The sequence below is a fragment of the Guyanagaster necrorhizus genome (genome assembly GCF_019112545.1).
Source record: "Guyanagaster necrorhizus MCA 3950 unplaced genomic scaffold BT62scaffold_2, whole genome shotgun sequence".
NCBI classification, from domain to species: Eukaryota; Fungi; Basidiomycota; class Agaricomycetes; order Agaricales; family Physalacriaceae; genus Guyanagaster; species Guyanagaster necrorhizus.
Genome location: NW_025064881.1, coordinates 2,062,622 through 2,089,005, shown reverse-complemented (window position 1 = coordinate 2,089,005; position 26,384 = coordinate 2,062,622). Strand labels below are relative to the sequence as shown.

The 26,384-nt window shown below is 49.4% G+C and overlaps 9 protein-coding genes across 9 annotated transcripts; 5 read left to right on the top strand and 4 right to left on the bottom strand.

The window, feature by feature from the left end:
* The first annotated feature begins 22 nt into the window (after positions 1 to 22).
* Positions 23 to 1,770, top strand: BT62DRAFT_926450 (uncharacterized protein). Its single transcript, XM_043185046.1, has 3 exons — positions 23 to 127; positions 181 to 535; positions 588 to 1,770. Exons 1-3 carry the CDS (start codon positions 72 to 74, stop codon positions 1,290 to 1,292), a joined length of 1,116 nt encoding a protein of 371 aa, XP_043045738.1. The 5' UTR covers positions 23 to 71; the 3' UTR covers positions 1,293 to 1,770.
* A 292-nt stretch (positions 1,771 to 2,062) lies between these two features.
* BT62DRAFT_881098 (WD40 repeat-like protein) lies at positions 2,063 to 4,974 on the top strand (the record flags this gene model as incomplete). The annotated part of the gene is made up of 6 exons (XM_043182654.1): positions 2,063 to 2,103; positions 2,151 to 2,298; positions 2,347 to 3,185; positions 3,233 to 4,208; positions 4,264 to 4,400; positions 4,446 to 4,974. 6 exons carry the CDS (start codon positions 2,063 to 2,065, stop codon positions 4,972 to 4,974), a joined length of 2,670 nt encoding a protein of 889 aa, XP_043045737.1.
* Positions 4,975 to 5,071: 97 nt separating this feature from the next.
* On the bottom strand, positions 5,072 to 5,916 carry BT62DRAFT_999991 (D-aminoacid aminotransferase-like PLP-dependent enzyme; the record flags this gene model as incomplete). The annotated part of the gene is made up of 2 exons (XM_043190861.1): positions 5,072 to 5,617; positions 5,668 to 5,916. The coding sequence occupies 2 exons, from the start codon at positions 5,914 to 5,916 to the stop codon at positions 5,072 to 5,074; spliced, it is 795 nt and encodes a 264-aa protein (XP_043045736.1).
* Positions 5,917 to 7,720: 1,804 nt separating this feature from the next.
* On the top strand, positions 7,721 to 12,273 carry BT62DRAFT_926446 (uncharacterized protein). Its single transcript, XM_043185045.1, has 10 exons — positions 7,721 to 7,846; positions 7,902 to 8,648; positions 8,702 to 9,176; positions 9,225 to 9,457; positions 9,512 to 9,558; positions 9,609 to 9,672; positions 9,728 to 9,808; positions 9,858 to 11,354; positions 11,410 to 11,498; positions 11,550 to 12,273. The coding sequence occupies exons 1-10, from the start codon at positions 7,751 to 7,753 to the stop codon at positions 11,962 to 11,964; spliced, it is 3,744 nt and encodes a 1,247-aa protein (XP_043045735.1). The 5' UTR covers positions 7,721 to 7,750; the 3' UTR covers positions 11,965 to 12,273.
* A 1,148-nt stretch (positions 12,274 to 13,421) lies between these two features.
* BT62DRAFT_984175 (uncharacterized protein) lies at positions 13,422 to 17,507 on the bottom strand. The gene is made up of 12 exons (XM_043189835.1): positions 17,394 to 17,507; positions 16,067 to 17,339; positions 15,484 to 16,013; positions 15,360 to 15,431; positions 15,279 to 15,309; positions 15,117 to 15,226; positions 14,893 to 15,066; positions 14,735 to 14,843; positions 14,651 to 14,681; positions 14,072 to 14,599; positions 13,699 to 14,021; positions 13,422 to 13,645 (listed from the first exon to the last, which is right to left on the bottom strand). Exons 2-12 carry the CDS (start codon positions 17,260 to 17,262, stop codon positions 13,531 to 13,533), a joined length of 3,219 nt encoding a protein of 1,072 aa, XP_043045734.1. The 5' UTR covers positions 17,263 to 17,339; positions 17,394 to 17,507; the 3' UTR covers positions 13,422 to 13,530.
* A 205-nt stretch (positions 17,508 to 17,712) lies between these two features.
* Positions 17,713 to 18,208, top strand: BT62DRAFT_926443 (uncharacterized protein). Its single transcript, XM_043185044.1, has 2 exons — positions 17,713 to 18,117; positions 18,165 to 18,208. Exon 1 carries the CDS (start codon positions 17,828 to 17,830, stop codon positions 18,107 to 18,109), a length of 282 nt encoding a protein of 93 aa, XP_043045733.1. The 5' UTR covers positions 17,713 to 17,827; the 3' UTR covers positions 18,110 to 18,117; positions 18,165 to 18,208.
* A 1,427-nt stretch (positions 18,209 to 19,635) lies between these two features.
* Positions 19,636 to 21,421, top strand: BT62DRAFT_941335 (glycosyl transferase). The gene is made up of 11 exons (XM_043187789.1): positions 19,636 to 19,751; positions 19,799 to 20,130; positions 20,180 to 20,319; positions 20,372 to 20,412; positions 20,471 to 20,523; positions 20,574 to 20,647; positions 20,698 to 20,760; positions 20,817 to 20,909; positions 20,961 to 21,061; positions 21,112 to 21,280; positions 21,334 to 21,421. The coding sequence occupies exons 1-11, from the start codon at positions 19,692 to 19,694 to the stop codon at positions 21,381 to 21,383; spliced, it is 1,176 nt and encodes a 391-aa protein (XP_043045732.1). The 5' UTR covers positions 19,636 to 19,691; the 3' UTR covers positions 21,384 to 21,421.
* Positions 21,422 to 22,120: 699 nt separating this feature from the next.
* On the bottom strand, positions 22,121 to 24,252 carry BT62DRAFT_881277 (uncharacterized protein; the record flags this gene model as incomplete). The annotated part of the gene is made up of 7 exons (XM_043182663.1): positions 22,121 to 22,690; positions 22,741 to 23,027; positions 23,079 to 23,300; positions 23,328 to 23,441; positions 23,493 to 23,784; positions 23,840 to 23,970; positions 24,021 to 24,252. The coding sequence occupies 7 exons, from the start codon at positions 24,250 to 24,252 to the stop codon at positions 22,121 to 22,123; spliced, it is 1,848 nt and encodes a 615-aa protein (XP_043045731.1).
* A 408-nt stretch (positions 24,253 to 24,660) lies between these two features.
* On the bottom strand, positions 24,661 to 26,202 carry BT62DRAFT_882375 (peptidase M24A, methionine aminopeptidase; the record flags this gene model as incomplete). The annotated part of the gene is made up of 9 exons (XM_043182701.1): positions 24,661 to 24,723; positions 24,772 to 24,852; positions 24,902 to 25,010; positions 25,058 to 25,110; positions 25,160 to 25,326; positions 25,376 to 25,472; positions 25,526 to 25,691; positions 25,721 to 26,023; positions 26,072 to 26,202. Coding segments are annotated over 9 exons (1,170 nt in total), but the record flags the coding sequence as incomplete, so codon positions are not given.
* Positions 26,203 to 26,384: the final 182 nt, after the last annotated feature.

Sequence of the window (26,384 nt, the reverse complement as noted above, 5' to 3'; positions counted from 1 at the left end):
CGTGGGTGGGCTTATGGGTCCAGTTTGGTCCAGCTTACCCTTATCTCAAAGGAGCTCCCTCATCGACTTCCATGGCGAGTCTCCGTAGCATACTCAATCCCGACGATTCAAGGCAGGCGTCGTCAAGGTAGGCTGCTCGTCATTGTGTTCGCCGTGTACCACCCTTGCTTACCATTCTAGACTTCACATACACGACGAGGCTCACTCGCCGTCCGCCCTGGAGCTCCCGTCCTCGCCTGCCTCGGTCGCCAGTGCCCATACAGTCGACGCTCTAGGCGATGTTGGAGACGTGGATCAGCTAGATCCTGAACCTGAGATGCCGCCATGGCAATACCAAGACCACGAGCCGCACCCCAATTGCCCCGACACTCTCGATTGTTTGCCTGATACAGATGGACGCCCACAGCATACCCTCCCCGTCATCCTGCGCTGTGCCATTTTGGGCAGCCCGCGCCAGCGTCTCACCATAAGAGAAATCTATGCCGCGATGGAGGGCAAGTACGCCTATTATAAAACAGCGGGTCCGACGTGGAAAGTACGTGATTTTCCCATTGCCGTGCCACGGTCGATCTCATATTTGTTTTTAGCAATCCGTTCGACATCATCTATCGTTGAACCGTCTATTTGAACGCCAACCCCGCCCCGTCACTGACCCTGGTTTCGGGTCATATTGGACCGTAAATCTTTTGGCTCCGCCGGGTACAAAGCGACCGCGAAAGCGGGGTAGGCCCAACAAGGACAAAGAAGCAGAGAATCAGGCCAAGAAGAGAGGAAGGCCGCGTAAAGATGGTCCGTATTCCGAATCCACTCACGCGGACCGATCTATGCATGACGATGATGATTATGAAGAGGACGGTCAGGTTTCGGACGAAGATGACTTCGAAAGCGATGATGATGTTATGCATTCATACGAGCGACGACCATCTCTCGCCAGCTCGACGCATTATCCGCTACCCTCTACCTCCTTGTCTCGAAATCCATTCCCTGAACAAAACGACGAGGCTAAAAACATCATCGAGCGTCTGCAAATCGAGGTCGCTGGGCTTAGACGCCAGTCAGCAGAGGCCGTGTCGCTGTCCATAAGGCTCACTGACCAGCTGGCTCAAGCGCAGGCGGAGGCGTCCCGGTCCAAGTCAGCTTTGCGCACTGTGGAGGCCTTACTAGAAGAAGAGTCAAGGAAGAGAAGGGAAGCGGAGAGGGATGCTGACGAGGAGGCAGAATTACGGCGTCAAGCAGAGGCGCAACTGGACTCACTTCGCATGCGTTGGTCGAGTACATCACGGCCTTCGTAACGGTGAAGACGGAGCAGTCGGCAAGAAGCATCATTCAATTAATTTTATCAATATAGGTTTTCAGCTTATTTCCGAGTCCAGTGGACCTTATGGCCTTTTCCCTTTCTACAGGTGCCACACGAGTAGCGTTTTGTATTTTTTACCCCAGTCCCGCAATGTTCGGTCAATGTCGGTCAATACACGTACGACGCAGACATCCACTCAAGTGCCTTGATCACATATCATTTTTGGTGAGTCAAGAAACGGGCAGCGGCTCTTAGGCATGGAAGGAATCCCACGAGAGAAATTCCGATAAGGTCAATGGCTATATCTGTAGATCACCACCTTTCTCTATTTGATATAAATGACTAGTAAGGTGTGCTACCAGTGATGTATATGGTATTTGGGGTGGAACAAAGAAATGATGGTCCAGCCCTACGGTATCCCGACATGCCAACAGTGGGTGCTGTGAACGAAACAATGATACATTCTGACTGTGGAAACAACCGCGGCCCGTTCGATGAACCAAGAAACTCACGCTAGCCAGCAGATTGATATTAATGAAGGTCATATTGGTGTTCGAAACTTCTTTTGGACAGACGGCATGGGAACGAGAACCAGCCAAACATCAGCCAAAATCATTTTGAACGAGCGCCGACCCAGCCAGGAATAGCTGTTCGTTACATTGTCATCGAAAAAGGTAACCAGTGATGTGACAATTATTTCCAATTTACGAGTCACGATATCGGGCAAGTCCGAGTCCATTCAACTCTTTTTTTTTCTGTTCGACGATGGCCATTCCCATTGCGGGGCGACCGAAGCTCAAGACCGCGTATGTACTTTTCAGGGATTGCGGTACATCCGCTGAAATGAATACAGATTCAAAAAAGCGCGTACCGTTCCCCCGCTGTACACGGGAGGACCCGTTGCAGTTCTTCCAGATGGACAGAGACTCGTGACTTGTACTGGAGAAGAATTGTTGTTGACTGAGGTGTCGACGGGCACCCAAATATGCACCTTTGCGGGTGTGAGTATGTTTGTACTATTTTTTCACTTGACGCTAACATGTGCGTAGGATACACAATCGGTAACATCGATATGTATTTCCCCCTCCTCGACCCACCTTCTCGTTTTTACTTCCTCGCTTTCCCTTCGTATCTTCGAACTTCCACGGTCGCTAGATACCCTCGAAAAACCCGTTCAGCCAATCCGCGTCATAGCCAAAGCCCACGACGCCCCGGTCCACGTCTGTAAAACTGACCCCACATCCACTTACCTCGCCTCTGGCTCTGCGGATGGCGTCGTCAAAGTATGGGACATCCTTCGTGGATACGTAACACATGTATTCAAGGGCCATGGGGGCGTGGTGAGCGCCCTGACGTTCAACTTCCCCCAGGACCCGTCTGTAAGCCAAAGAACCCAAATGCAGCTTATTACTGCGTCCGTAGACACTCGTATCCGGATTTTTGAGCTCTCAGAGACTTCCCGAGCAACTAGCAAAGCGGGTGCCGTGCTTGAAGGACATGTTTCCGTACCTCGGGGTCTGGACGTGTCTTTGGATGGGAAGTGGCTGGTTAGTGGGGGACGAGACTCGGTCGTTCTTTTATGGGACCTTTCGTCGTTGAGTCTTGTCCACTCTAGTGGCAAGCAAAAAGGGAAGGGTAAGGAAACTGTTCCTCGGCTATTGAAGACGATCCCGATTCTCGAAAGAGTGGAGGCGGTCGGGTTGTTGCATGATGAGGATTTGACTGGCACTTCGTCAGGTCCCAAGAATATACGCTTCTATACTGGAGGGGAGAATGGTGTCGTAAAGATTTGGGATGCGAGGGAGGGCAATGTGTTGTTTACTCTAGGGACGGAGCATTCTCACATTTCGGTTGACCAAGAAGAGCAACGCCAGATTGTTGACGTCCAGTAAGCCACTTCCTCTGATAGTTAGGTGATACTGACGATATTATTAGATATAATGCAGCGACATCGACCCTTGTTTCTGTCCACGCCGATCAAAATATCCTATTCCACTCCCTCACCTCGCACTCCTTGACCCGACAGCTCATTGGGTACAATGATGAAATTGTTGATGCTACATTCCTTTCTCCCCTTGGATCCTGCAAAGACTCCCACCTGGCCATCGCGACCAACTCTTCCCTCATTCGGGTATATTCAACCTCGTCCCTCGATGCTCGCCTGCTAGAAGGACACAAAGAGATCGTTCTGTCCGTCGACCACAGTGCCGATGGGCGTGTCTTGATCAGCGGAAGCAAGGATCGTTCCGCGAGGATATGGGCGCCCAGCACATCAGATGAGGTGTACCGTTGTGTCGGCCTATGTGAAGGTCACGCCGAAAGCGTCGGGGCCCTCGCCATGTCTCGCAAAGCCGACGAGACGGACTCCTCCCCTAAGCTACGATTCATGTTTACAGGCAGTCAAGACCGGACCATAAAAATGTGGGATCTTTCTCTGGTGTCGTCTACGTACGTAGAGGGATCGGATGTCGTTCGGTGCAAGAGCCTGTTGACCCTGAAAGCGCATGAGAAGGACATCAATTCTCTAGATGTGGCTCCAAATGATCGTATGCTTGTGTCAGGGTCGCAGGATCGTACTGCGAAGGTGTATGCGATTGAGTACAGTGGTACAAGTGGGGGGCTGAAGCTCTTGGGTACATGCAAGGGTCACAAGCGGGGCGTGTGGAGTGTCAAGTTTGGTCGGGCTGAGAGGGTGCTTGCCACAGGAAGCGGAGACAAAACTGTCAAGCTGTGGAATTTGGACGATTTTTCGTGTGTCAAGACTTTTGAAGGCCATACGAATTCTGTCCTGAGGGTTGATTTCTTAAACTTTGGGGCGCAGTTGGTCAGCGCAGGGTCTGATGGATTGGTGAAGGTGTGGAATGTCAGGGAGGAGGAATGTATGGTGACTTTGGATAATCATGAGGATAAGGTATGTGTGCCTCGTTTGGGTGCCCTTACGGTCCTGTGACTAAGACTTCTTCTAGGTCTGGGCTTTAGCCGTAAGGGCCGATGACCAAACTATCGTTTCCGGAGCCGCAGATTCTGTCATTACCTTTTGGCAAGACAGTACTGAGGAGGAAGAGGAAGCCAAGGAGTTGAAGAGGGCTGATCTAGTCCTAAAGTAATATCTTCCTTTGACTTTGTGATGTGTGCTGACGTCAAATAGGGAACAAGATTTTACAAACTACATATCACTGAAAGACTACCGCCGGGCTATTGAGCTCGCCCTGGCGATGGAGCAGCCGGGTCGATTGCTGACCTTGTTCAGGGACGTGCGATCATCTCTGGATGAAACAGCAGGGTCGGTTTCGGGGAATGCCTCGGTGGACCAGGTGATCCGTACGCTCTATGGGTCAGATCTCGCCAAGCTCTTGCGGTACGTCCGGGACTGGAATGCGAATGCAAAGATGAATGACGTAGCGCAAGGAGTGCTGTTTGCCATCGTCAAACTGAGGCCGACAGAGGACGTGAGCAAGGCGTTCCAGGTGGATTTTGGGCAAGAGGATGGGAAGGGCAGCACGGCGCTGAAGGAGCTCATAGATGGGCTGATACCGTATACGAAGCGACACCTTTCGCGAATGGAGAAGCTGGTTCAAGAGAGCTACATGGTGGACTACATCTTGGGCGAGATGGACGATGGGATGTTCGATGGAGACGATGGTAGCATGGATGTCGACGAATCGTTGTATGTATAACGGTGCCACTAAAAAGTATAGTATTTGATACACAGTAGATATTATTTCTGTTCAAAGTCCGCCTCTAGTGAGCCCAAAATGTTACGCAGGATGTCATTCAACCTTCCTGTATCCTACCAACGCGACAGCCTGAGACGCTGTTGAGTATGAGGACCCAGTCGCCAGGCCTTACGTTGTCAAGAGTGAACGCAAGGTCGTCCGGGGCCTCTCTTATACGACCCTGCTCGAGCATCCACCGCCTGAGGACGCCGGGGAGACAGCCAGTGCTAAGACGGGGCGTTATCCAGTGGGGGGAGCGGTAGAAAGCGACGTTGGACACGGAGGCCTCTGTAATGGCGCCGTGCTCGTTGTGGAGGATGACCTCTGCGAGGGACGAGGAGACAGTGGATGAGGCACCGATGGGCGGGAGGGCGGCGCGCGATCTTGCGTCGTCGTAGACCTGGCGGCGGGTTGTCTTTGTGGAGGTGAAGAGCGAGGCGGGGGTCGGCTCGCTGTCGAGGGTGACTGCGAGCACCTGGCCGTAGAGTGTGCCGCTGTCCGAGTTGGGTTTGAAGAACGCAGGTGATGTCGGGTCGTACGCGAGCGGCGGGGTGGGCATCGCCGAGGCCGTGAGCGTGCCCGACCGCGAGAGCGTTAAGCGCACCTGTTCTAGTCGGTCTCTGCCACAAAAACAAATAGATAATATCATTTTACCTTGTATGCCCGTGCCGACTTGTCCGCTGCGTTGCTCACCGCCTCCTGCGCTGCCATCTTCACTGCACTATATGACAGACCCACTGTCTCTGTCCATCCGTGCTGCTCTACGGCATCGACAATACGATCGTAGTGATATCGCAGCAGCAGAAATGGCGACGGTCGCAGCTCGTCGTAGTTCCATCCCAGCCGCTCCAGCAGCGGGTCGTATCGCGTCGTCAGTAGTAGCTCGTACTCTGCGGTGGTCATTGTCAACTAAGTTGTCACACACACACACAATGTACGCAGTGACTTGTCACCCTTTTAACTGCCTTGGACATTAATTAGTCCTTCCCCCCGGTTCATGTTGACCATAAATCCCTCTTCCTCTTTCTGGCTGGAATGTCCATTTCCGGGGGGGGGTTTCTCGCCAAGGAACCGTCCCTCGGGGGGTTCGGACAGGAATCCTAGAGGAGTGGATCGGACAGGTTTTTTTGTCTTTGCAGTTGCTAATACAGATCCCCTCAACATTAATGACACTGCGCCAGCGCCGCACCAATATTCTGCCTCTACAAAGGGTACAACCAGAGATCCCGGGTTCACGGCAGTTTTGTTCCCTCAGTGCTTACTCCGTCGACTCGGACAGACGCCACACTTGTCGGGATAAAAGAAATCCCAGGGTAACGACATCATCGATTCGAGTTGCGCGTTGCTTCGCTGGGCGCTTTGTAAGTTGTAACTGTATAGCTGTATCCTCAGCGCTTTTCACGCGTTCTCAAAAAAGATTTCGGTGCCTCGTATGTCTTACTTATGTAATGATCCGCAAATCTTAAATAGCAGAGCCTGGGCGCGGCTCTTTCTTATCTTCGGAGGCCGAAAGAGGCAATGGACGCTCGATGACGTCATTTTCAGCACGAAGTTCTGCAGCAGCTCCGCTTTGAAATCGAATTGCTGCTTTTCCTGCAGTGTTGAGTCACATAAGACATACGGTGTCCCGAGTATCTTGATACTGGGAGTTCTTTGTTAAAAAAAGTATCATACTATGTTCAACATATTAACATATTTGAAATCTACGCATAAAATAAGTAGAAATTCATACTTAGGAGAGTCGGTGTATCGAGCTCTACCCAAGCTAATGGCACCGTAATCCTTCAGGTATTATTTTATTGTCGTCTTCATGTGATAAACTAATGATAAACGGACGTTGCCGCCGCCGCTTGGCTTGTTGCCGTATCGCTCTTGGCTGCCTCGAAGGGGGGCCGCTGGCTCTTCGCCCAAGAATAAACTTACGTTAAGCACTAGATAGCAATCAATCATAAATTTATATTCAAAACATTTTACAGATGTCAAAAAAGCTTTGTGCAAGGAATATGCAGTGGGTCAAGCCGAAGGCTTGTCGCCTCGGTATTGGTTTACTCGGTTGGAAGAACCAAGGAAGTACGTGTTTCCTGTGATTTTGGTGGCTTTCATTCTTAGCTTTGCAGAAATGTTTACTTGTAGTGAAAATTAGAGGAAGAGTAAAGTATTGTCATGCAACGACTTGTCTGCGACTAGACGCATCGATGAAGGCGAAGGGGTAGAGTATGCTACCTTCCATCCCTCGAGTCTATAAGAAAAGCTTACGTTTATGATTAGAATGATGCAGTTAATATTCCCGGCGCTGGAGGGGTCGAACGTAATGATAAGCTCGATCTGAGTCTGATATTAGGGGACGAATTTCCCTAAACTGTGACAAGTCTTTGGATTGGAGTACGGGGTTCACGGCAAGCCTGCGACTACAATCTATCGTTTTGACTTGATTCGGAGTGGTCGGACATGGTCGGAAAGGTGCAATGAAGTGGGGATGAAGTTGTAAAGTAATACTCGTTCGTTTACCTTTTTGCGTGTACTTACCAGAAGTCTATTTAAGCCACTTTGCACAATAGCCGGATTTCACATGAAGGCATCGCTGTCATTGTGAATGACTCGTCGGACCCAAAAAGGAGTGCGGTGGAGAGTCCGGACGGTAGGGCACGTGGGTAGCCGATGAGTATAACTAGTCATTCGGCTGCGGGGACCCTGTCGTCTCGGTTGCCTGCAATTCACTACTACTAGCCAACCAACAATGTTCACTGTCAAAGCAACCTACCGTGGGGAGACCCGCAAATTTACTTTTACTGATGCTTATGCGTTCCCTTCTTTCCTTCAATTGTACAACCAGGTGAGCACTCGTCGTCCACGCAAGCTCGTCAGTGGCGCTTATCTTGTCTCGACAGCTATATCGTGTCTTTCCCCATCTCAGTCATAGTTACTTTCTTTCCAAGCTTCTCTTCTCGCCCAATTCCTCAGCTTCTCGCATTCTAGTCGCCCGGGAGGTGCACAACGCTGACGAGTACAGGGTGGCAATGTCAAATCCTAGTCTACTGGGAAGGTGGCCGAGTCCGATGCTCAAGTTTAGTGTGTTTGACGAGTCGCCTCACAAGCCGACATTTGCGAGTGATTTGGCCCAGATTCAGTGGCGTCCGCCAGTCAGAGTCTGCCATTTCCTCGACCCCCCCTCTTCGTCACTGTCCCCAGCACAGCCCCCACCCAACTTTGCCGGCATCCCCCCGCCACCCATCCTCTTTTCGTCGCCACCCAGACCCCAGACACTTCCCCCCATGGACGTCGATCAATTCGCCCTCCCGCCACAGCCATTCCCGACTCGATCTCCTTCCCCGCAGCCATGGTCTCAGCCGCAGCGACCAACTCAGTCACAGAAGCAGTCTTCCTGCTGCGCCGTGGCCCAGGCAAAGGATGATATACGCACCCTCATGGACACATTTAAGAGGGACCTTGACCGCATCCTCAAAGGAGCCTTTGGCGACAACTTCCTCGACCAGAACATGTCTTCTCAGCCCCCCCAGAGCGTCTTTGGAAGGCCCTTCGTGCCACCTATGCCTTGTATGTACCATACCTGTGCCAAGTGTTTCAAGCTCTTCCAAGGGCCATGGCAGTCCTGTCAAAAGTGTGCTCGTATTGTGGTACGTATCTCATACCCGTCTGTTATGTCGGCTCACCCTATTTTTCTACCTAGTGCAATGAATGCTGGCAGCACCCCCCTCTGTTCGAGAGTCCTTGCGTCGAAACCTTGGGTCGTCACACATACAAGCTAGAAAGATGTGGTGGCTGCCCCAAGGACCGGCAGCCGTTCGATCCGCTGGATCCTATTCCACCTTTGCAAGCCTTCACACCGATGTCATTCCCCCCCCTTCCCCCGCCGCCACCGCCACCACCGCCACCACCCTCTCATATTCCTAATCCTTTCGCACAGCCAATGCAGCCCTTCTATACCTTCAATAACATGTCACCCGTGACACCGTTTATCCCTCCCATGGTTCCCGACACTCCTGCGACTGTCCAACTCAACCTTACCCCTGGGCCTCGTGTCATAGAGGCTCCAAAGCCAGTAGAGACTCCCGCTGCGCCACCGACCATCCATTACGGTGTCAGGTGTGACTGTTGCTCAGAGCAGATTGAAGGAATCAGACACAAGTGCTTGGATTGCTCTGGTATGCATATTCTCAAGACTTTTATTTCCATGCCTAACAGTTTTTCAGATTACGACCTCTGCACTAAATGCATCACTACAGGTGCTGCCGAACGACATGATCCCTTCCACGAGTTCTGGGAAGTCGTTGAACCAGGCCGCGTCATCATTTCTCGCGTCGGAAGCACCGCTCCACCGGCACCTGCCCCGGTGCCCGTGCCCCAAGGTCCCACGCCAGCCGTTAGCCCTATTCACTGTGCGACTTGTGATCTCTGTGACTCCCGCATTCGAGGTGGCCGTTATGTGAGTTCCCCTTCTTCAACAAAGGTCTGGCCCATGCTTAATATGCCATCATAGAAATGCGCTAATTGTCCGGATTTCGACACATGCGGCTCCTGTTACGCGTATGTTCTTTTGTTCATACATCTTTTTGGTGCTAATATAATCTTTGCAGTATTACCAAGGAACAGCACCCCCATCATACATTCATCAAGATTTCCAACCCCGCTGATTACTTGGTATGTGTTGGTGTCACTTGCTCATCCCGTCTTCAATGTCTGACCAACGCCACAGCGTTCCAATGGGCCTGTAGGTGCCATGCACATGGCGGTTTGCAATGATTGTAACAAAAGTATTTACGGCGTCCGATACAAGGTTGGTTCATTGTTCAATACTAGGTGCACATGTTCTCACCAGCTCATAGTGCATGCATCACGAATGTCTCGATTTTGACCTTTGCGAACGCTGTGAAGCTATGCCAATCTCTGTTCATCCTCCCAACCACCCTCTTCTGAAGATGAAGTCGGCAGATACCGTCATTCCCACAGTATACCGCGTCGGTCAAACCACGTTGATTGACGTCGACGCAGATCGAGGTCGCTCTCCTCTCAGGTTGAGCACCCCTCTGTCTTATATGACTCGGTCGCGTTCTCGCTCCCGCTCTTATGATCGTGGTGTCCTTCGCAATCCGTCTTGGGCAAATGCGCCTCTCGTTAAGGGCTTCCCGTTTACATTAAGGACTCCGTCTCCTCTTCCTTCCCCTCCCATGACAATTCCTGGTGCACTTCCGGCCTTTACCCCCATGTCTCCTCTTATGCCTCCTACATCTATCCCAGTTCCTGTCTCTGATTTACCGACTCCTTTGCCCGAAGCTAATTCTCCCTTTCTTTCTCCTTCAGCATCTGCGTACATTCCTCCCTGTATCACTCCGCCTGCAGAACAGTCTCCTTTCATGACGCCGGCCTACAACCCCACGTACCTGACCAGGTCACCATCACCGCCTTATCACCCGGCTTTTAACGAGAGACTTCCCCTTCCAGATACGATGGTGGTGTCACTTCCGAGTTTGGCTCACACCCCCATTCCTTCAGCTTCTGCTTTCCAGTCCACGGCGGGTTCCACAACCATCTCAGCAACTGATGGTGAAGTTTGTTCCGTACACTATCCCGATGTAGTTCCTAACAGCTCCTCGCACCTACCCTCCTCCCTCTTTGAGCAATTCCGTCAGAGGTTCTACATTGATGATGACGACTATGCCCCTTGTGAACAGACTTGTATCCCCGATGACAATCATTCTGTGATTCCGTCGGCCAGAGAGCCCTCCGCCAAGTCGAACAAGGCCTCCAGGCCGTACCCGCAATTGTCGTTCCCCGAGTTGACACATCTGATGGAACCTTCGTTGCCAAATAGCCCAACACCGGAGACTTTCCTGACGCCTGTCAACCAGCACTCGAATGTCCCTAATGTTGATGTTGCAGAGGCTAAATCATCTGTGCCTCAAGTGGAGAAGACTGCTCAGGACGTTTCGCCGTCACTTCCTTCTCTCCCGCCCCTTCGGCACCTTAGTATTCCGGACTTGCTCATCTCATCACAGGAATCTCTGGCATCTGAAACTGTAATCCCCGATTACAAGGCGAAAGCTGTTACCACGTTTTCTCATGATGACTTCCGGGCTATCATTGAGACCAAAGCTGATTTTGTTGGAGATGTCACCGCACCGGATGGTCAAGTCTTCCCCCCAGGTGCCGAGTTCATGAAGTGCTGGCGCATGAAGAACAGTGGTTTGAATGATTGGGAGGAAAGCACCGAACTGATGTTCGTGGCGGGAGAGCCGTTTATGCGTGACTCGGGAACGTACGTTCTGCCTGTTGGATCTGTACGTGCTGGTGAAGAGGTTGATGTTTGGACTGGGGAATTAAAGGTACGTTTGAAAAGATATGAGTTCAGTGGTGGCTGACTTGGTATAATTTTTAAAGGCTCCTGACGCTCCTGGAAGATATACTGGCTACTGGCGCTTGAAGAATGGTTCGACTGGTCAATTGTTCGGGGATAGCATTTGGATTGAGTGAGTTGGTAATTTGTGCTCTGGTCATTACAATTATTAATGTTTCTGCAGTCTTGTTGTCGCGGAGCCTCATCGTCAACAGGCGAGTAGCGCAGTTTCTGAAGTACCCCCTTCGATGACATACTCGTCCGTGATTGTTATGCCTAAGGCACCCGAGAGCCTGCAGCCGCTGGAAGTAACTCAACAACAGTTCGAGCGGCTGAGCCTTTCGAATTCAACTCCTGCTTCTCCGGTAACCGCACCATCCTCTCAAGATGTTATCTCAGTTGCTGGGTCCGAGGAATCCTTCTCTGCCTCATTGGTCAGTGTGCCTTCTTCGGATTCGTCCGATGAGGAACTATGGGAAGAAAGCCGGATGAACGCGTCAACTGCGGACAGTCAACGTACTGCCGTACCCCCGAGATCGAATGCTTTGGACTATGTGGTGTTGTACGATGAGAACTCCTCATCAGAAGATGATGCTTAAAGCTTAAAGCCCGAAGAAAAGAAGCTTTACTGAAAGTAGATCAAGTGAAGTGATGTGACTGTTCGGAGATCCTTTGGAGGACTCTTGTATTAGTGTAACTTTTATGACTTTGTATGAAATTTATTACAGAATATATACGGCGATTGCTACTATATAATTTCCGTTATTGAATGTTGCAGCGACGGTTCTTTTAACTTCTTGAACGTGATATGTACTAGGCAGCAGGCTTGTCCTGATCTACGGGAGCGCGAGGCGAGAGGCGATGATTGAGGGTGTAGGAGAGATGTATGTCATTAGGAAAAACAATGGATTCCGGCGGGGGTTCGAGAGTTAAAGAGGTTCGCGAGTTAAAGGGATCAGCGAGTACGAAGCAATGTCTGTAAAGAGGTAGCCGGTAGGCGTGAAGCAATTACCGTAAGCGCGAGGCTATTACGGGCCGTAGATGAAAGCAAGTGCCAAACATAGCTGAGGGCTTACGCAGTGTGAGGGTGTATGACACCTAGCTGTGAGGAGATAGTAGATCTCGAGGTGCGTTATCTGAAAGAACAGCTATTGTTGGTGAAAACCTCTGCCACGAACGGGATTGTTTACCAGCAAAGGGCGACGGTACGTTGCCTTCCTGCCGATCCGTCTCGACATAGTAGCCCCCTAGACCTCGGTATTTAGTCAAAGCGGCTGGGTCTAGAAGACTCACCGCCCTCGGGATGCTTGGCGAGGTGAAGCTCGCCGATGAGCTCAAGAGCAGCGGTAAAAAGTCATTGGGGAGAATGGCCAATAGGATGCTTCGGCGCTGGGAGGCTTGATAAGCGGATAGACTACCAATAGCGCCTTGAATATATATATATATATAAATACATACATAGGAGATCTGATTGATTCTGAATCGTCATTGTTCTAGTATGCTAGTATGGCACCGAACAGCCTGAACCAATAACTGGGTTCCGTTGGTACTACTGCGATGCTATCGGAAGTAGCGATACCCAGACTGGACACAACCAGAGCACATCCAAGGCATCCGTTATTGAATGTTAGGCAAGGGAATTTGGGGGAGACAAAGTTCGTCGGCCAGGACATCCCAAAGACGTTTCTCAGCGAGGTTTCGTTTCCCGAAGACAGTGTCACTCCAGCGCCTTGAACAAAGGACGGGTAAATGCACAGCAATGCCCTTCTGAGTTTCAAGTCTACTTCAGCGGTCCGATGACAGAGAGAGACAGGGCTAGAGAAAACGAGCTAAATTGATGAGAGGTAGATAATAACTTGGTAATTTTAGGTTCGGTGGAGAAAAAAAGTCCTACTGTCATCTGAAACAAGGTCAGGGTTACAGTGATTTTCAACCTCCAATTCGGAGCCCACAATCGAAGTGCAAAAAACAATTCTATGACGTCGGCGTCGCTGACCGTGACATTGGCGAATGTTGCTTGTCGCATTGAATGATCTCTCATTTGAGCCCGAGAATAGCAGCGACAAACCATAGATGTTCATTAGACAAGTAGTGTATAGAAATGTTCATAACATGCTGGAGCGACACAGAAAGGATCAAACAAAGCATTCTTAGGTGCCAAAGCTTTAGTCTGATTCGCTGATGGTCTCGTCATCGATATCAATATCGTCGGAAGACACTTCGACAGACCCTGGCCGCTGTCTAGGCTTCTGATACTCGTAACCAACGAAATTCATGACGCTGTAAAGTTCAACTCAGTGGTGTCACAAAATACCAGAGAGAATGCAGCGTACTAAATAGTTCCATCTGCACACCCTATCACAACCTCTTCATGGCTCAACTGCATCGACATTGGATTTTTCTCAGGCGTTGCCAATCCTTGGAATTTAGGAGGTAGGGATCCAATTAAACCCTTCACCGAAGAACCAGTCTCACTGTCAGCATTAGCCAAAGCAGCCCATGCGCCCGTGACGGGAGTGACGGTGGTATCTATATCCACTGAAGGCGAAGAATTCCTCGACGTAATCCCTAGAACCAGATCCAGGTCCACATCTACTTCCAAAGAGTCGTTTCCGGTATGGCGCTGCTCCTTGTCTTCGTGAATAGACATGAACATCTGGCCATAACACGGGTCAACAGAGAGCAAAATGGAAACAAGGCGCTTACTCTTCTGTCGGCACCCGCCCGAGAACTGAATCTTGTAGCAGTTACCACTCTCTTTTTCCTTGGGTCGACTGCCCCCATGGCCACATCAGGCGTCTCCACCATTGCAACCAATTTCGGCGGCGCAGTTAAAATCGCCGCTCTGCCAAATCTGATGGGGAACAGCCCCGCGGGTGTCCCGGTCCTTGTCGACGTCGGGCTAATAGACGTGCTAGATGTCCTAGCCCGCGTGGTAGAGCTCATACTTAATTTGCTTTTAGTAGCAGAGGCACTCGAAACGCTGGCTATTAGAGACGGGCGCCGAGAGGAAGATTGTGAATTGGATATGACAAGTGACGTAGAGCGGGCCATAGATGAAACTGCACGAGTACGAGGAGTAGCCGGAACTTTACTCAGGCTTGCAGACAATGATATCGGAGAAGTGATCTTTGGAGAAGGCGGCCCCATTAATTTGCTAGATGTAGTTTTCGAAATAGGGTCTTCAGATTCCTCTTGCCATTGAAGATGCATGACAATCGACTTGGTAGCACACTACAAGATTCCATGAGCAGTCATTCCAAACAGACATGAGTAGAGACACACGGTCATTTGCGTGCCTTTGGCAGCAAACCATCTACGACAGTAAAATCGGCTCTGCAGCTTTGCATCCGACATAGAATTACGTACTGTAACATGTTATTAGGGGCGGCGCCGATATTGTGCAGTTTTGCGTTCAGCACAGGATCAATGCCACCAAGATCAGATAGCTTGAATTGTGACATCATTTCTCTTCGCTCTGAGAAGCTTTTTAGTCATCAACTAAACAGAGCACAGATAAAACGCACGAATACTGAATACCCGTACAACTCCGTCAATGGTGACGCTGACAACCCGTTCACCCTCGTTATTTGTCGAGCCGGCGATGATTTGGACGCCGATATTGATTGTAGTCTGCTGCCCGAAACGAACAATTTTCGTCCCGGCGCGCCAATCCCAACAAACAAGTGCTTTATCGGCACCTTTGGAAAATATCAACAAAAAACGTTTCAGTCACTCATAGTCACTTTACCTGCGGAGACTAGATTCTTGGAACTCAGAGCTACAGCGCGGATACCGTTGAGATGTCCAGCAAGTTGTTGAAGAGAAGTGTATGTTAAGGAAGAGAAAAGATGGACACGTCTGACGGCGGATGCGGTCAGAATGGATTGATCTCAATCCTCTTAGAACTTACCCAACAGCGTGGAATCCGACCACAAATACCTCTGCGATACACGTCAGGAGATTGGAAATTGAGAAAAAAATGAAAACTTGCCTTCTTCAATTAACCAATCAATACAACTAACAACTTTGCCAACTCTCAGCACCTTTTTACATTGGGCCAGACCTCAAGCCAACCATTAGTCCATAAGATCACATATCCAACTCATTAAACTTACCATCTACATCCATTTGACTTCCGCCAGATACTCTGATGGCAGCCGCATTCATCCCCACCCCCACACCTCTCTCTGGCAACTCCCAGAACCGAATCGTCTCATCATAGCTCCCACTGACTAACCGTCTCCCCTTCAGTATGAGGGTCGTCACAAAGTTAGTATGCCCATTCAAAAACAAGATAGACTGAGGAAGCGCATTGGCAAGGTTAGAGTGGAGGTGGTGGAGAGAGCGGTAGAGTGGGAACCATCCTGTGTCATCGTCAGGCCATTTGAGTGGGACGGGATCATTTGCCGTTACTCTGAGACAGTGGTATCTCCAAACAGATGCGTGATGTACCATCGCGTACCACTTCTTGGAGACTGCCGCCAGTCCAAGCAACTGCGATACACTAAACTCCTTCAGAATCCGTAGAGACAATTCTGGGGAGAGATTCCCAAGGACATCATATGTTGATTTTAGGTAACGTTGGAGGAGGAGAATTTGGAGCGGGATATCACCAGGGTGACACGCTCCTAATATGATTCCAATTCTAACAGATCGTTTAGGGTTAATGCATAATGACGAGAACACGAGAACACGTACAATCGGCCTCTGGCTGCCCTTCCCATATGTCGGACTATCCTCCGCACAGCTTTCTCGTCAAAATTATACTTGCCTTTACCTTTTAAAACGAATGCAAGATCATCATCAACTCCTTCGTCGTCCTCGTCATCTTCCCCTCTGTATCCGTCCCAATATCCTTTCTTCTTACGGCATTGTCTACAGAAGCCTTCGCCAGATATCATGGGCACTGGATTGTGAGTATGCCCACCTCCATTCTGTAACTGCTCTTTCAGAATCTGTATCTCCGCTTGCAGTGCATGCAATTGAGCTGCCGACGAGAGTTGTGCACGCTCCAGCAGTCTCTTATATGACGTAATCTTGCGCGAATGAAGAGATGAAATCTGGCTCAAGAGACCTGCAAGCTCTTCGTCACCCTCGTATTCGTCTCCGTCTTCTGTGACCATGTCCAGAGTTGTGTTATCGTCATCGGTAGCCCAGACAGAGGGGATCATAGCCGAGGTGGAAAAGAAGTGATTCTCGGGGCTTCCGTACCCGGTGCTTTTTTCAGTAAGAGAGAGGAGGGCGGCAGATTGTGATAGTAACTTTGGCTGCTCTGGGATCGGCATGGGCACTAATGTAGAAGAACGATACATGGAGTTGGGAGTGCCATTTTTGGATAAGGGACTCTGTCCGAGCGTGGAACGCGGTGAGGTAGTCTTGGGAGTTGAGGAGTGCCTTTCGAGAAGAGACTTTGAAGGTGAGGATAGATGGCTAGAAGGCGAAAGGCTCTGTTCGGGGGAGAACGTGGGTGTTTTGCGTATGCGTGAAGGTGGTGTGGCCAGTGGGCTGAGCTGGGCACGTGGTGGGGTAGTTGTCGAAGTTGAATTCTCGTTTGTAACACGCGCTTGGGGAGATGTATTCGAAGGAGCGTAGATGGTCTTAACCAGAGAACGTTTCGTTGAAATGACAGATGGAGTAGCTCTAAGCCGTGGAATGCCTCCGCTTGTCGAAGCGCACGCGCCGTTGGGGGTAGGTGATGTCGGCGTCGCAGCCATGGATGGTGGTGAGGCCGATACTCTAATAACGCTCTCTCCAGGAGGTGCTGATATTCGTCTATCCTTAATGGCAGAATTAGACGATAATGAAGGAATGGAAGATCGCTTGACCGTCCTGTGTGCAACCAAACTAGGGGATTTTTGGGGCGAGCGGGCCGTCGTCGAAGCGTTGGAATTCATGATAGATGGAAATATTAAGGGTTTAGTTGGAAAATAAAGATTGGTATAACAGCGGTACTGGTATCACTAAAGTGCTGCTGGTCGATTTGCAAGTCAAGCTTTATTGCTGGGCACGATAGAATCAGACTTGCCAAGAAATGAATATTGACCCAAGATACGCGTAAGGGTACGCGTCGAGCCAACGGTGAGCAGCGAGGAACGATAGACAGAAGGAGGTAAGAAGACGATGGTGGCAGGAGCCAACGTTGACGGCGTGTGAAATGCGGAGATACCGCGAAGTATCATATCTTTGCGAAGGTAAGTGGTGGGCCAAACGCACATGGACATTCATTGACGAGCATATACGCAATCTACCAGAATATAACCGTGTGTATACGTATCTCGTTCTTGGGTATCAGTAGTACTCAGTGGCAGTTGCCTCGCGAAAACACGAATCTCCACTCGTCGCAGCACCCAGACATCAAGCTCGAGTTCAAGTACACTCATTCTAGTAGCGACCTTCGTTCGATGATTCCGATCCCGGTATAATCCTGGTTGTCCCGACTACACCTCCTAACCAAAAACCATGACACCGATACCAGGCAAGCAATTTGCGGTTGGGTCCTTGGATGCAGATCTTCAAGCTCAAGCTCATATCTCCTCTTTGGCTTGTCAGCCTGTACCCATTACCACCCTGGACCGAAGCCGCCAACCTAAAGGGCAGAGACGACCGATTCGTGAGGTCTTCGGCGGAGTTCCGATAGCCTTTGGTCCAATTTTGTTTTGCTACGACTGGGACCGTGGAGAGGAAGCGGACGAGGATTACAAGACTCCTCCCCTTGAAGAAATGGTGAAAGCGAAGTTATGATTGAGATTGTAAGAAGATTCAGTCGGCTAGCTGATCCATACTAATTTAATTTAAGAATTTATCATTATCGTTATGAATTTGTTCAAGTGCATTTCTGGCCCCAACTGTCCATTCACGCAAAGGTTTTCCACTCGGGAATTTAAATGAGCCTCAGGACTTAGAGAGCGATGTCTTTGCAGTGGTGAATGAATAAAAATATTCCATATCACCAAGGAATAACGAAACTGGGAACGGATGTGAGTCTGTAGGCCTTGAGCGGGTGATTTCGAGACCATACAGCGTGGATGGACATGGTTTCCTGTGAGTCCGATTATTCTATGGTAGCCGATGGCGGCTGGTGTTAAATATTGAATGTGGACAGACATGATTGCGCGTTTTCGGGTCGAAGACAGAGCCCCAATTCGAGGTGGATGCTCCGGAATTCGGTAATGAAAATTCGAGGCTAACGCGGTATCCAGGTTTGTTGCTACGATCTCACCGTCCAGAAGTAAGCATCGTGAGCGTGCGGCGGCTACCTGAATCCCAGACAGAATGATATCACTGTCTCGTACCCATTCCCGGTTCCTCTGGATAAATCACGAGAAACCATCCCATGTTGTGAAGCGGCAACATTCTGAGTTTTTAGTCTAAAGTGTCACTGAGAACCCGAGTGCCCCTCGGAGCAGAGATGAAAAGCTTTGTGAAGGTGACAGACGGTGGACAGAGTCTTGGGAACTCTCCATTACTTTGCATTGTGATGCTGGACAGTGAAAGTGGCCCATATCATCCCCTTAGAGGCCGTAGCAATGTTCTTGCAGATATTATCACCTGTTCTCGCTCACAAATCGACAGACAACGGGCGCTGTGAGAGTTTTCCCGGGCCAAATTTTTCATGGAAAGTAGAAGCTATCGACGTTGCGCATGACGGGCTCTGAGGATCAACGTACGTGGTTTGATATCCATCATTGTGGCTGACTCGAGCAGAGACTCCGTATAAGAGCCCTGCTCGGTGGGGGTCAACCAGGTCTATCTGGACTAGTGGAGTTAGGACTGTCCTGGGTGAATCTTAGTATTGCAAACGGCATCGGCATATCCCTGATTTCTAGCCACGATCTTCGTATTTCATGTTAACTGCAGGATCCGTAAAGGTGGGATGTCGACATTTAGACAGTTCGTGGCAGCAACGGATGAAAAAAAAAAAAAGGTGGAAGACAAACGTTGTGGAGTTATTGCGGCGATGGATGCGGACGAGCGAGGGGTAAGTAGCCTGCGGATCGTCGGACCGCGCAGCCCCTCGAGCCCGCTTTGGTACTTCCCAGACTCGCGGAAGTTTCGCGGTCAAGTCATGGATGGATAACTATACGGCTGCTAGTTAGATTTATTCCTTACCAGGCCCTAAATTAACGTTAACCTCTGCGGATGTTGAATTCTACTGTGCAGCAGTCTGTGCCATTCGAAATTCCGGTCGTCGGTGACCCTAAAAATATATCTGTGACTGCGCAGCCTTTATATATATTATGCATGCGCAGGTGATGGTGGCCGAGAAATTCACACAGTCCATTTCTCCAAAAACGACCAACCGGGACTACGCGATTTGGGTGGTATGAGGATACCTGCTGTTCTTCCAGGTCGTAAGCGCTATGGATTCGTTGGTGCCGCCGTGGTAAGAGATACTCTCATACTTACTAGCTATTCATTGATCTTCTTCAGGTTGGTGTCATCTACGTGACCTACCTGCTTGGAGAATATCATAGCTGGCGGGTTGCAATGGACAATGAAATAATTGACGTCGAGATTCCGGATCCGACTGCCACCGTCAAAGTAGGTGTGCCCTCTGAACTGGCCGACCTCCCATCTATTCCAACACCGCCGCGACCTAACGGCGAAGGGAAAGAGAATGCTACGATGGTCATGTTATGCCGGAACTCAGATATCGAGGGCGCCCTTTCAAGCATTGGCTTCGTGGAGAATCGCTTCAATCGCCGTTTTGGGTATCCTTGGGTATTTTTGAACGAGGAGGAGTTTACCGATGAATTCAAAAGGTTTTTCTTTCGTCGCTCGTCATCTCGACGTATTTGACTGTTTCTCAAGTCGGGTATCAGCAGCGATTCCTGCGCCTGTTTCGTTTGGGTTGATACCCAAAGAGCACTGGTACCAACCACATTGGATAGATGAGACCCTGGCTGCTGCGGGCCGGAAAAAAATGGCTGCTGCGAAGATTATATATGCTGGTGTGTGTCCCGTATTTTCGCGAACGTCGTTTATATGTCTTACACTTCGCAGACAGTGTGCCATATCGAAATATGTGCAGATTTAATTCTGGCGTGAGTCTTTACCGGACCCTTTACTGCTCAGTTGACTGACTGGAGTGATGAATTCAAGTTCTTCTTCCGCCATCCATTGCTTCAACCGTATCGGTACTATTGGAGAGTGGAGTGGGTAAAGGATTTAAGATGTGTATTTCTGGCTAACAAATTATCTATAGACCTGATATCAAAATCCTCTGCGATGTCACATACGATCCATTTGAATTCATGAGGAACAATGACAAGATCTATGGTGAGAGTTCGACTGCTGTCGCGAAGTCTGACCTCTTATGACATCTCTAGGTTTTACAATATCGTTCCTTGAATGGGAAAAGACAATTCCTACCCTATGGTCCACTGTGAAAGGTAGGTTATCATGTTACTTGTCCTCCCTACGCGAACTTTGATACACATAATCTTAGAATTCATGAAGCTATTCCCTCAGTACATCTCAGAATCCAATGCAATGGATTACCTTAGCGATAATCAAGGGAAATCATACAACCTATGTCACTGTACGTTGTTAAATTTCGTTTCGGCGTACAAATTGTCTCAGCCAATTAAAGTCTGGAGTAACTTCGAGATCGCGGACATGGATTTCTGGAGGGGTGACGCATATCAAAAGTTCTTCGACTATCTAGAATCCAAAGGCGGGTTTTATTACGAGGTATGTTGCATCTTGTCGATGAAGGAGCACTCTTAATCTTATCACCCCAGCGATGGGGCGACGCCCCTGTCCACTCCATTGCAGCAGCACTTTTCTCGCCCAAAGAAAAACTGCATTTCTTCCGTGACATCGGCTACCGCCACGAACCTTTCCAACACTGTCCTGCAGGAGATGATAGAGAAAATAAGAACTGCGATTGTAATGCCGGCGAAAACATAGGTAAAAGCTTATAGGCTGTATCCATGCTCCTTACTCACTGCTGAATGGCACAGATTACCGTCCTCAATCGTGCATTCGCAAATTCGAGAAATTGTTCGAGTGATCATATATAATTTATCTGCCGTTGTATTATAGCCGGGATACTAATTTTATGCGTTGGATGGTCGGGCGACGACATTAAGGCCGTTGATGCACTTTCAAAGAATGTTGACGGGTTGCTATGGTGGAGCCTGAGATCTGAGATTAGGGAATATTTAAACCTGCTGATTTCGCATTGTTGCATGGCATCGGAGTAGAATCGGAGTTTGCTTGGACAAGCCCTAATTTCGACTGTGGTGTTCCACGCCGACTCGGAAGTCGAAAAGCTCACGGATCCATGGGACGCCTACAAGGAAGACAAATGCCAAAGAAAACCCAGTCACTGAGTACGTAACCTGCGAATGCATATTTTTACCGTCTATCGTCGCCTATTCTCCGTGACGTTCAAGTAACCAAACATGATGCTTATCCTACGCTGTTCACGGTTATACTAGAAATCCTAAGCAATGCGGACAACCAAGGTGGCCACATGATCGCGACGAATGGCATGCGACTTGAACCTAACAAGCTACGATATAGACTGTCGTTGAACTCATGCCGCGTTATTCTAAAGAGGAACCCAGTCAACATCTATAAAAACTAGCTGGATACGTCGTATTTCATATTAGGAATCGCACTGAGACGATTTACCATAGATCAGTATTATACATTATGTCAGTACTAAGTATAAAGCAGCCGTCAGGTACCATCTTTCTGCTTGTCAGGTAGAGATCCCAAACCCAGTAGGTGTCAGAGGAAAAATTAAGGCTCTGGGTGTCTGTACATCAGCGTCTGGTTGGCCGGACCTGAATGGGTCCAGTTTTCAATCAGACGAGAGATATCAGAGTAGCTAGTCGTCCGCTTGAAAGAGCGGCGAAGCGAAGGAGAAGGAGCCTGACCAGGTACACTTTCCCAATCAGGATGAGGTATTATATATTGAGCTGTATTCCCATTGTGTTTTTCAGGGACCGTACCATGGAATGACTTCGGACGCTGACCAGGTGGCTTGGTAAGTGAGAGAGGGAGTGGTCTTCGCTTATTTCCGCCATTAGAGGCCAATGAAGGTGTAGATGGGACACAGTCGTCATCCGAACAATGCTCCAAGTTTTCTTTGACTCCCTCGGCTGCAATGGGAGTGGCGATTCCTTCACAGTTGAGAACAACGGCGTTGTCGTTGTCGATCTCAACTGCCATGACTTCCTCTGCGTTAGGAGCAATGACTTGGGGAGATCGACTCTCGAAGCTAGGAAGAACTTGATGTACAAATACGTCCATCGACATAAATGCACGAGCGCAAGTTTCGAGGAAGGGAAAGAGTTGGAAAACATGGACCTGAAAGAGATGTAAATGATTGGACGCATATGTATAATACATAATCTGACCGCATCCTCGTAGAGTTCATGACGTACTTCGACGCCAGCCAAGGTGGCTTTGTGAGCGAATAATGTTATCTCATCTCTTAGCACTTCGGAGTCACCAGACTGGATGAGAAGAGGAGGAAGCCCTTTGAGGTCGCCGAACAACGGACTGGCGTATGGATGCGTCAAGTATCTTTCCACGTATGGGCCTAAATATTGAGCCACAGGATTCATATAATCCGCAGGAGAGAAAACAGGGATAACATCGAACCCCGCATTCGAGTCCCATGATTCACAGCTCATGGTCAGATCTGCAGATAATCCAGTTCAGAGAAGTCAAGATATAATGTCAGTGTACTTACCAACCCACGGAGACATTAGGATGGCACCACCCGGCATTGGGTAGTCATTATCCCTCAAGTACAACAGCAATGCAAGTGATAAGCCGCCCCCCGCACTATCGCCGCTAACGATGATGTTGCCTGATGGGATATTCAAGTCTTCGACCAACCTCAGATACCCGCTCACGGCGTCATGAAGAGGGCCGGGAAATTGACTTTCAGGTGCAAGCCGATAATCAAGGGCTGCGAAAATGAAATTGTATTAAAGACTAGGTCTGGCGACCAGTGATAGGGTAGACTTGCCAAAAACGCGCGCATCAGTATGTTGAGCCAAGGGTACTGAGATCTGCCTTTGAGATGCCGGACTGCCAACATAGTAGGCACCTTTCAGGGGTCAGAACTAAATTCCACATGAGAAAAACAATCCACACATACCCCCGTGGATGTATAACACAACCCGTTCAGTCTTCTTTCCTGGCCTAGGAGACTGACCAGATCCTTTACGACCGGATTGGGACGCTTTCCATTCCGATTGTAATCTGTGCCAAGTCTTCTTCGCAACTACCCATTCACCGGATAGTTCCCGACGTCCGGTTTCTTTGCTATCGAAATCCGCAAGAATGCCTCGCAACCGCCGCTTTCGAACGCGGAAGGTAACAGGAGTAACGAGTGCATCGGAAGGCAGAGGGGCAAGTCCTCCAAGACCCATGAAAAGACGAATGGAAGGCTTGAAGAAAATCATGTCAGTATTCAAAATGTGAACACGGCGAACCTGCGCCTACAAGATCCATAAGCGCAGTGTGGCGCCCGGCGCCACGCATTAGACCTGATATCAAGGTCATCTCAATACCCCACGACTTCTTGCGGGGTCCCCAGAGCGCATGAGTTAGTACATCTCCAGTCATCTGAGTTGCTATTGAAGAGAGTAAGGACGGTGAAGAAACAGAATATAATGAAAACCACCTTTGCTTGCCACAAACCACCCATACTTCCACCAATCCCATAGTCTGAGCGAAGGTTTGTCCTGAATCTTCAGTCGAGGTAGCATGCGAGCGGAGGGCGGCGCCACTCCTGGTGTCGCATAGTGATCAATCAGGGCATGAAGCTGCTTTCGCGCAGCTTCATGAATGATACAGTGAGCAGCACAGGAACTATTGCATGTTTCACCGATACGAGGGCTCGAGATGAAAGACATGGTGCAAAGAGGTTGTGCTGCAGTAGACAATCGTAAGAAAGGGATGATAGAGTGCTCGACTGGCGCTGGCGACAGAGGGAAAGGACAACGATGATCGAGCGAAGTGTTTTATTAGAAGCGGAGCAGACGCAGATGTTGAGGGGCAACAGCCCCTAATGGTAAAGCCGTACCGGATCTGGTTATGTTCCTTATGCAAACTTTCATGTGATTTCCACTGCTTTTTCTTTCTGTTCTGAGCCGCTGCTTGTATGTATTGCACCAATCGGACCATGAGAACCGCGATCATCTGTCAATGCGCGTGTTCAGCAGAAAAAAAAGCTCCGATCAGCAGGAAAGTTGTCATCGACGAGCCATGGATCCGATTCGCATACATGACGCACAGGAAACGGTATTTTTTACTACCGTACATCAGTAATCTTCTCCCCGACTCACAACTTCCTTCACTGTCGGCCGTAGTAAGATCGTATGCTCCTGAAACAAGATGAATACAATACGGGGTTGCAGAAGTTGGGGCCATACAAATTGGGCCGTCATCGATCCAAGCTGATCACACAACGGAGGATAGTCTTGCACTACACCTTGTGACACTAGGTGGTTCAGCTACGAAAGAAAGTAAGACTCCATGAATATCGGCACCACAAGAACGCACCGCCAACAAATATTTACTCTCGCCAATGCGGTCCAAGTAGCGGCGACAAAAAGGTAAAGTTCCGAAACTCTCGTTGATCGTCTTCAACAGTGACTTTGCAGAGGTCAATCTAATTAAAATGAAGCCGTTGCGCATGATGAGGAACATGAAACAAACCTCAAGGGCACATGCGGTGCATCGTATACCCTCGCGTAATGAGAACAGTCTCCCTTTGGGGCCTGTCACCACAGATGGAGATGATAGAAATGCGAGACTTACGCTTTCAACGATCCGACCACGGCCCGTAGAACCAAATGTTTCAATTGCGAAATATTCGCCCTCTTCCATTTTGGTCTGGTCATCATTCTTAACTAGCATGATTGACTTTCCTCCATGGATCTGATAAGGGTTGATGGAATGACCGCTCAAGTTCTCAATGGGTTTAACTTGCGGTTGTCTTTAGAAAGGAATCATGAAATCAGAGATCCAACGCACCAGGATACACCTTGCCTCCGACTTCAACCTCATAAGATTCCATGGTTTCCTGAATGGTTCCTGCAAGCTCGCCGAGGCGAACGTCGATGCCTGCTTCCTGGAGAATGATCGGATATTAATGGCATGACCGAAATAGTGCACAAAACTTACCCTAACACCAGTGTCTGTGGCAGCCTTGACGGCTTCGATAAGCTTGTCGTAAGTATGATCAAAGGTCATCGTGAAGGCGGAGTCAAGTATTCGCCCTTTCACATGTACACCAAAGTCCACTTTCAGGACATCACCTTGCTGAAGCACTGCATTTCCAGACATGAGCCTTCTAACGTAAGAAGGAAGCTAGCAAACCTGCCTCTGGTGTCACCAGCATTGGGAGTGTAGTGAGCCGCGCAATTATTCAAACTGACGCCTGTCGGGAAACCAACTCCAGACTCAAGCCCGTTCTCTTCCACGAGTGCCCGGGTTCCATCTTCGATGTTTTCAACAATTTCCGTCGTGGACATTCCAGGGCGAATATATTTCCGGGCATGCTTGCGGACGAGTCGATGGACTTGCGCTGCTCTTCGAATATTTTGATAGGTTGCCTCCGGATCTTCGTTGATCACTCTCTCCTCGTATCGTTTCTCCTCGGACGTAATTCTCCAGGTGTTGCTAGCCCAAAGTCAGATGATTCCACGGAAAGCATATCGCTGCACGCACTCATCTTTATACGGCTGGAGTTCACCCTCGGGATAGATACCGTCCGGGTAAAACTTCGAGAGTCCAATACGAGGAGGATCGCTTTGTTCTACCTTTTTCTTTTTAGGTTTCTTCTTTTTCTTCTTCTTCTTTGCATCTCCTAGTCAAAAGCAAGGATAAGAAAGAGATGACGGACACTTCATTGTTGACACGACGCACCGTTCGCGGCACCGTTATGAATATCCTCTTCTCCATCCTCAATCTCATTTTCGTCGACTTCCGGTTCTTCCTTCCCGGCAACAAGCTGCTCCGCAGCTACCACTGGGCTCATATT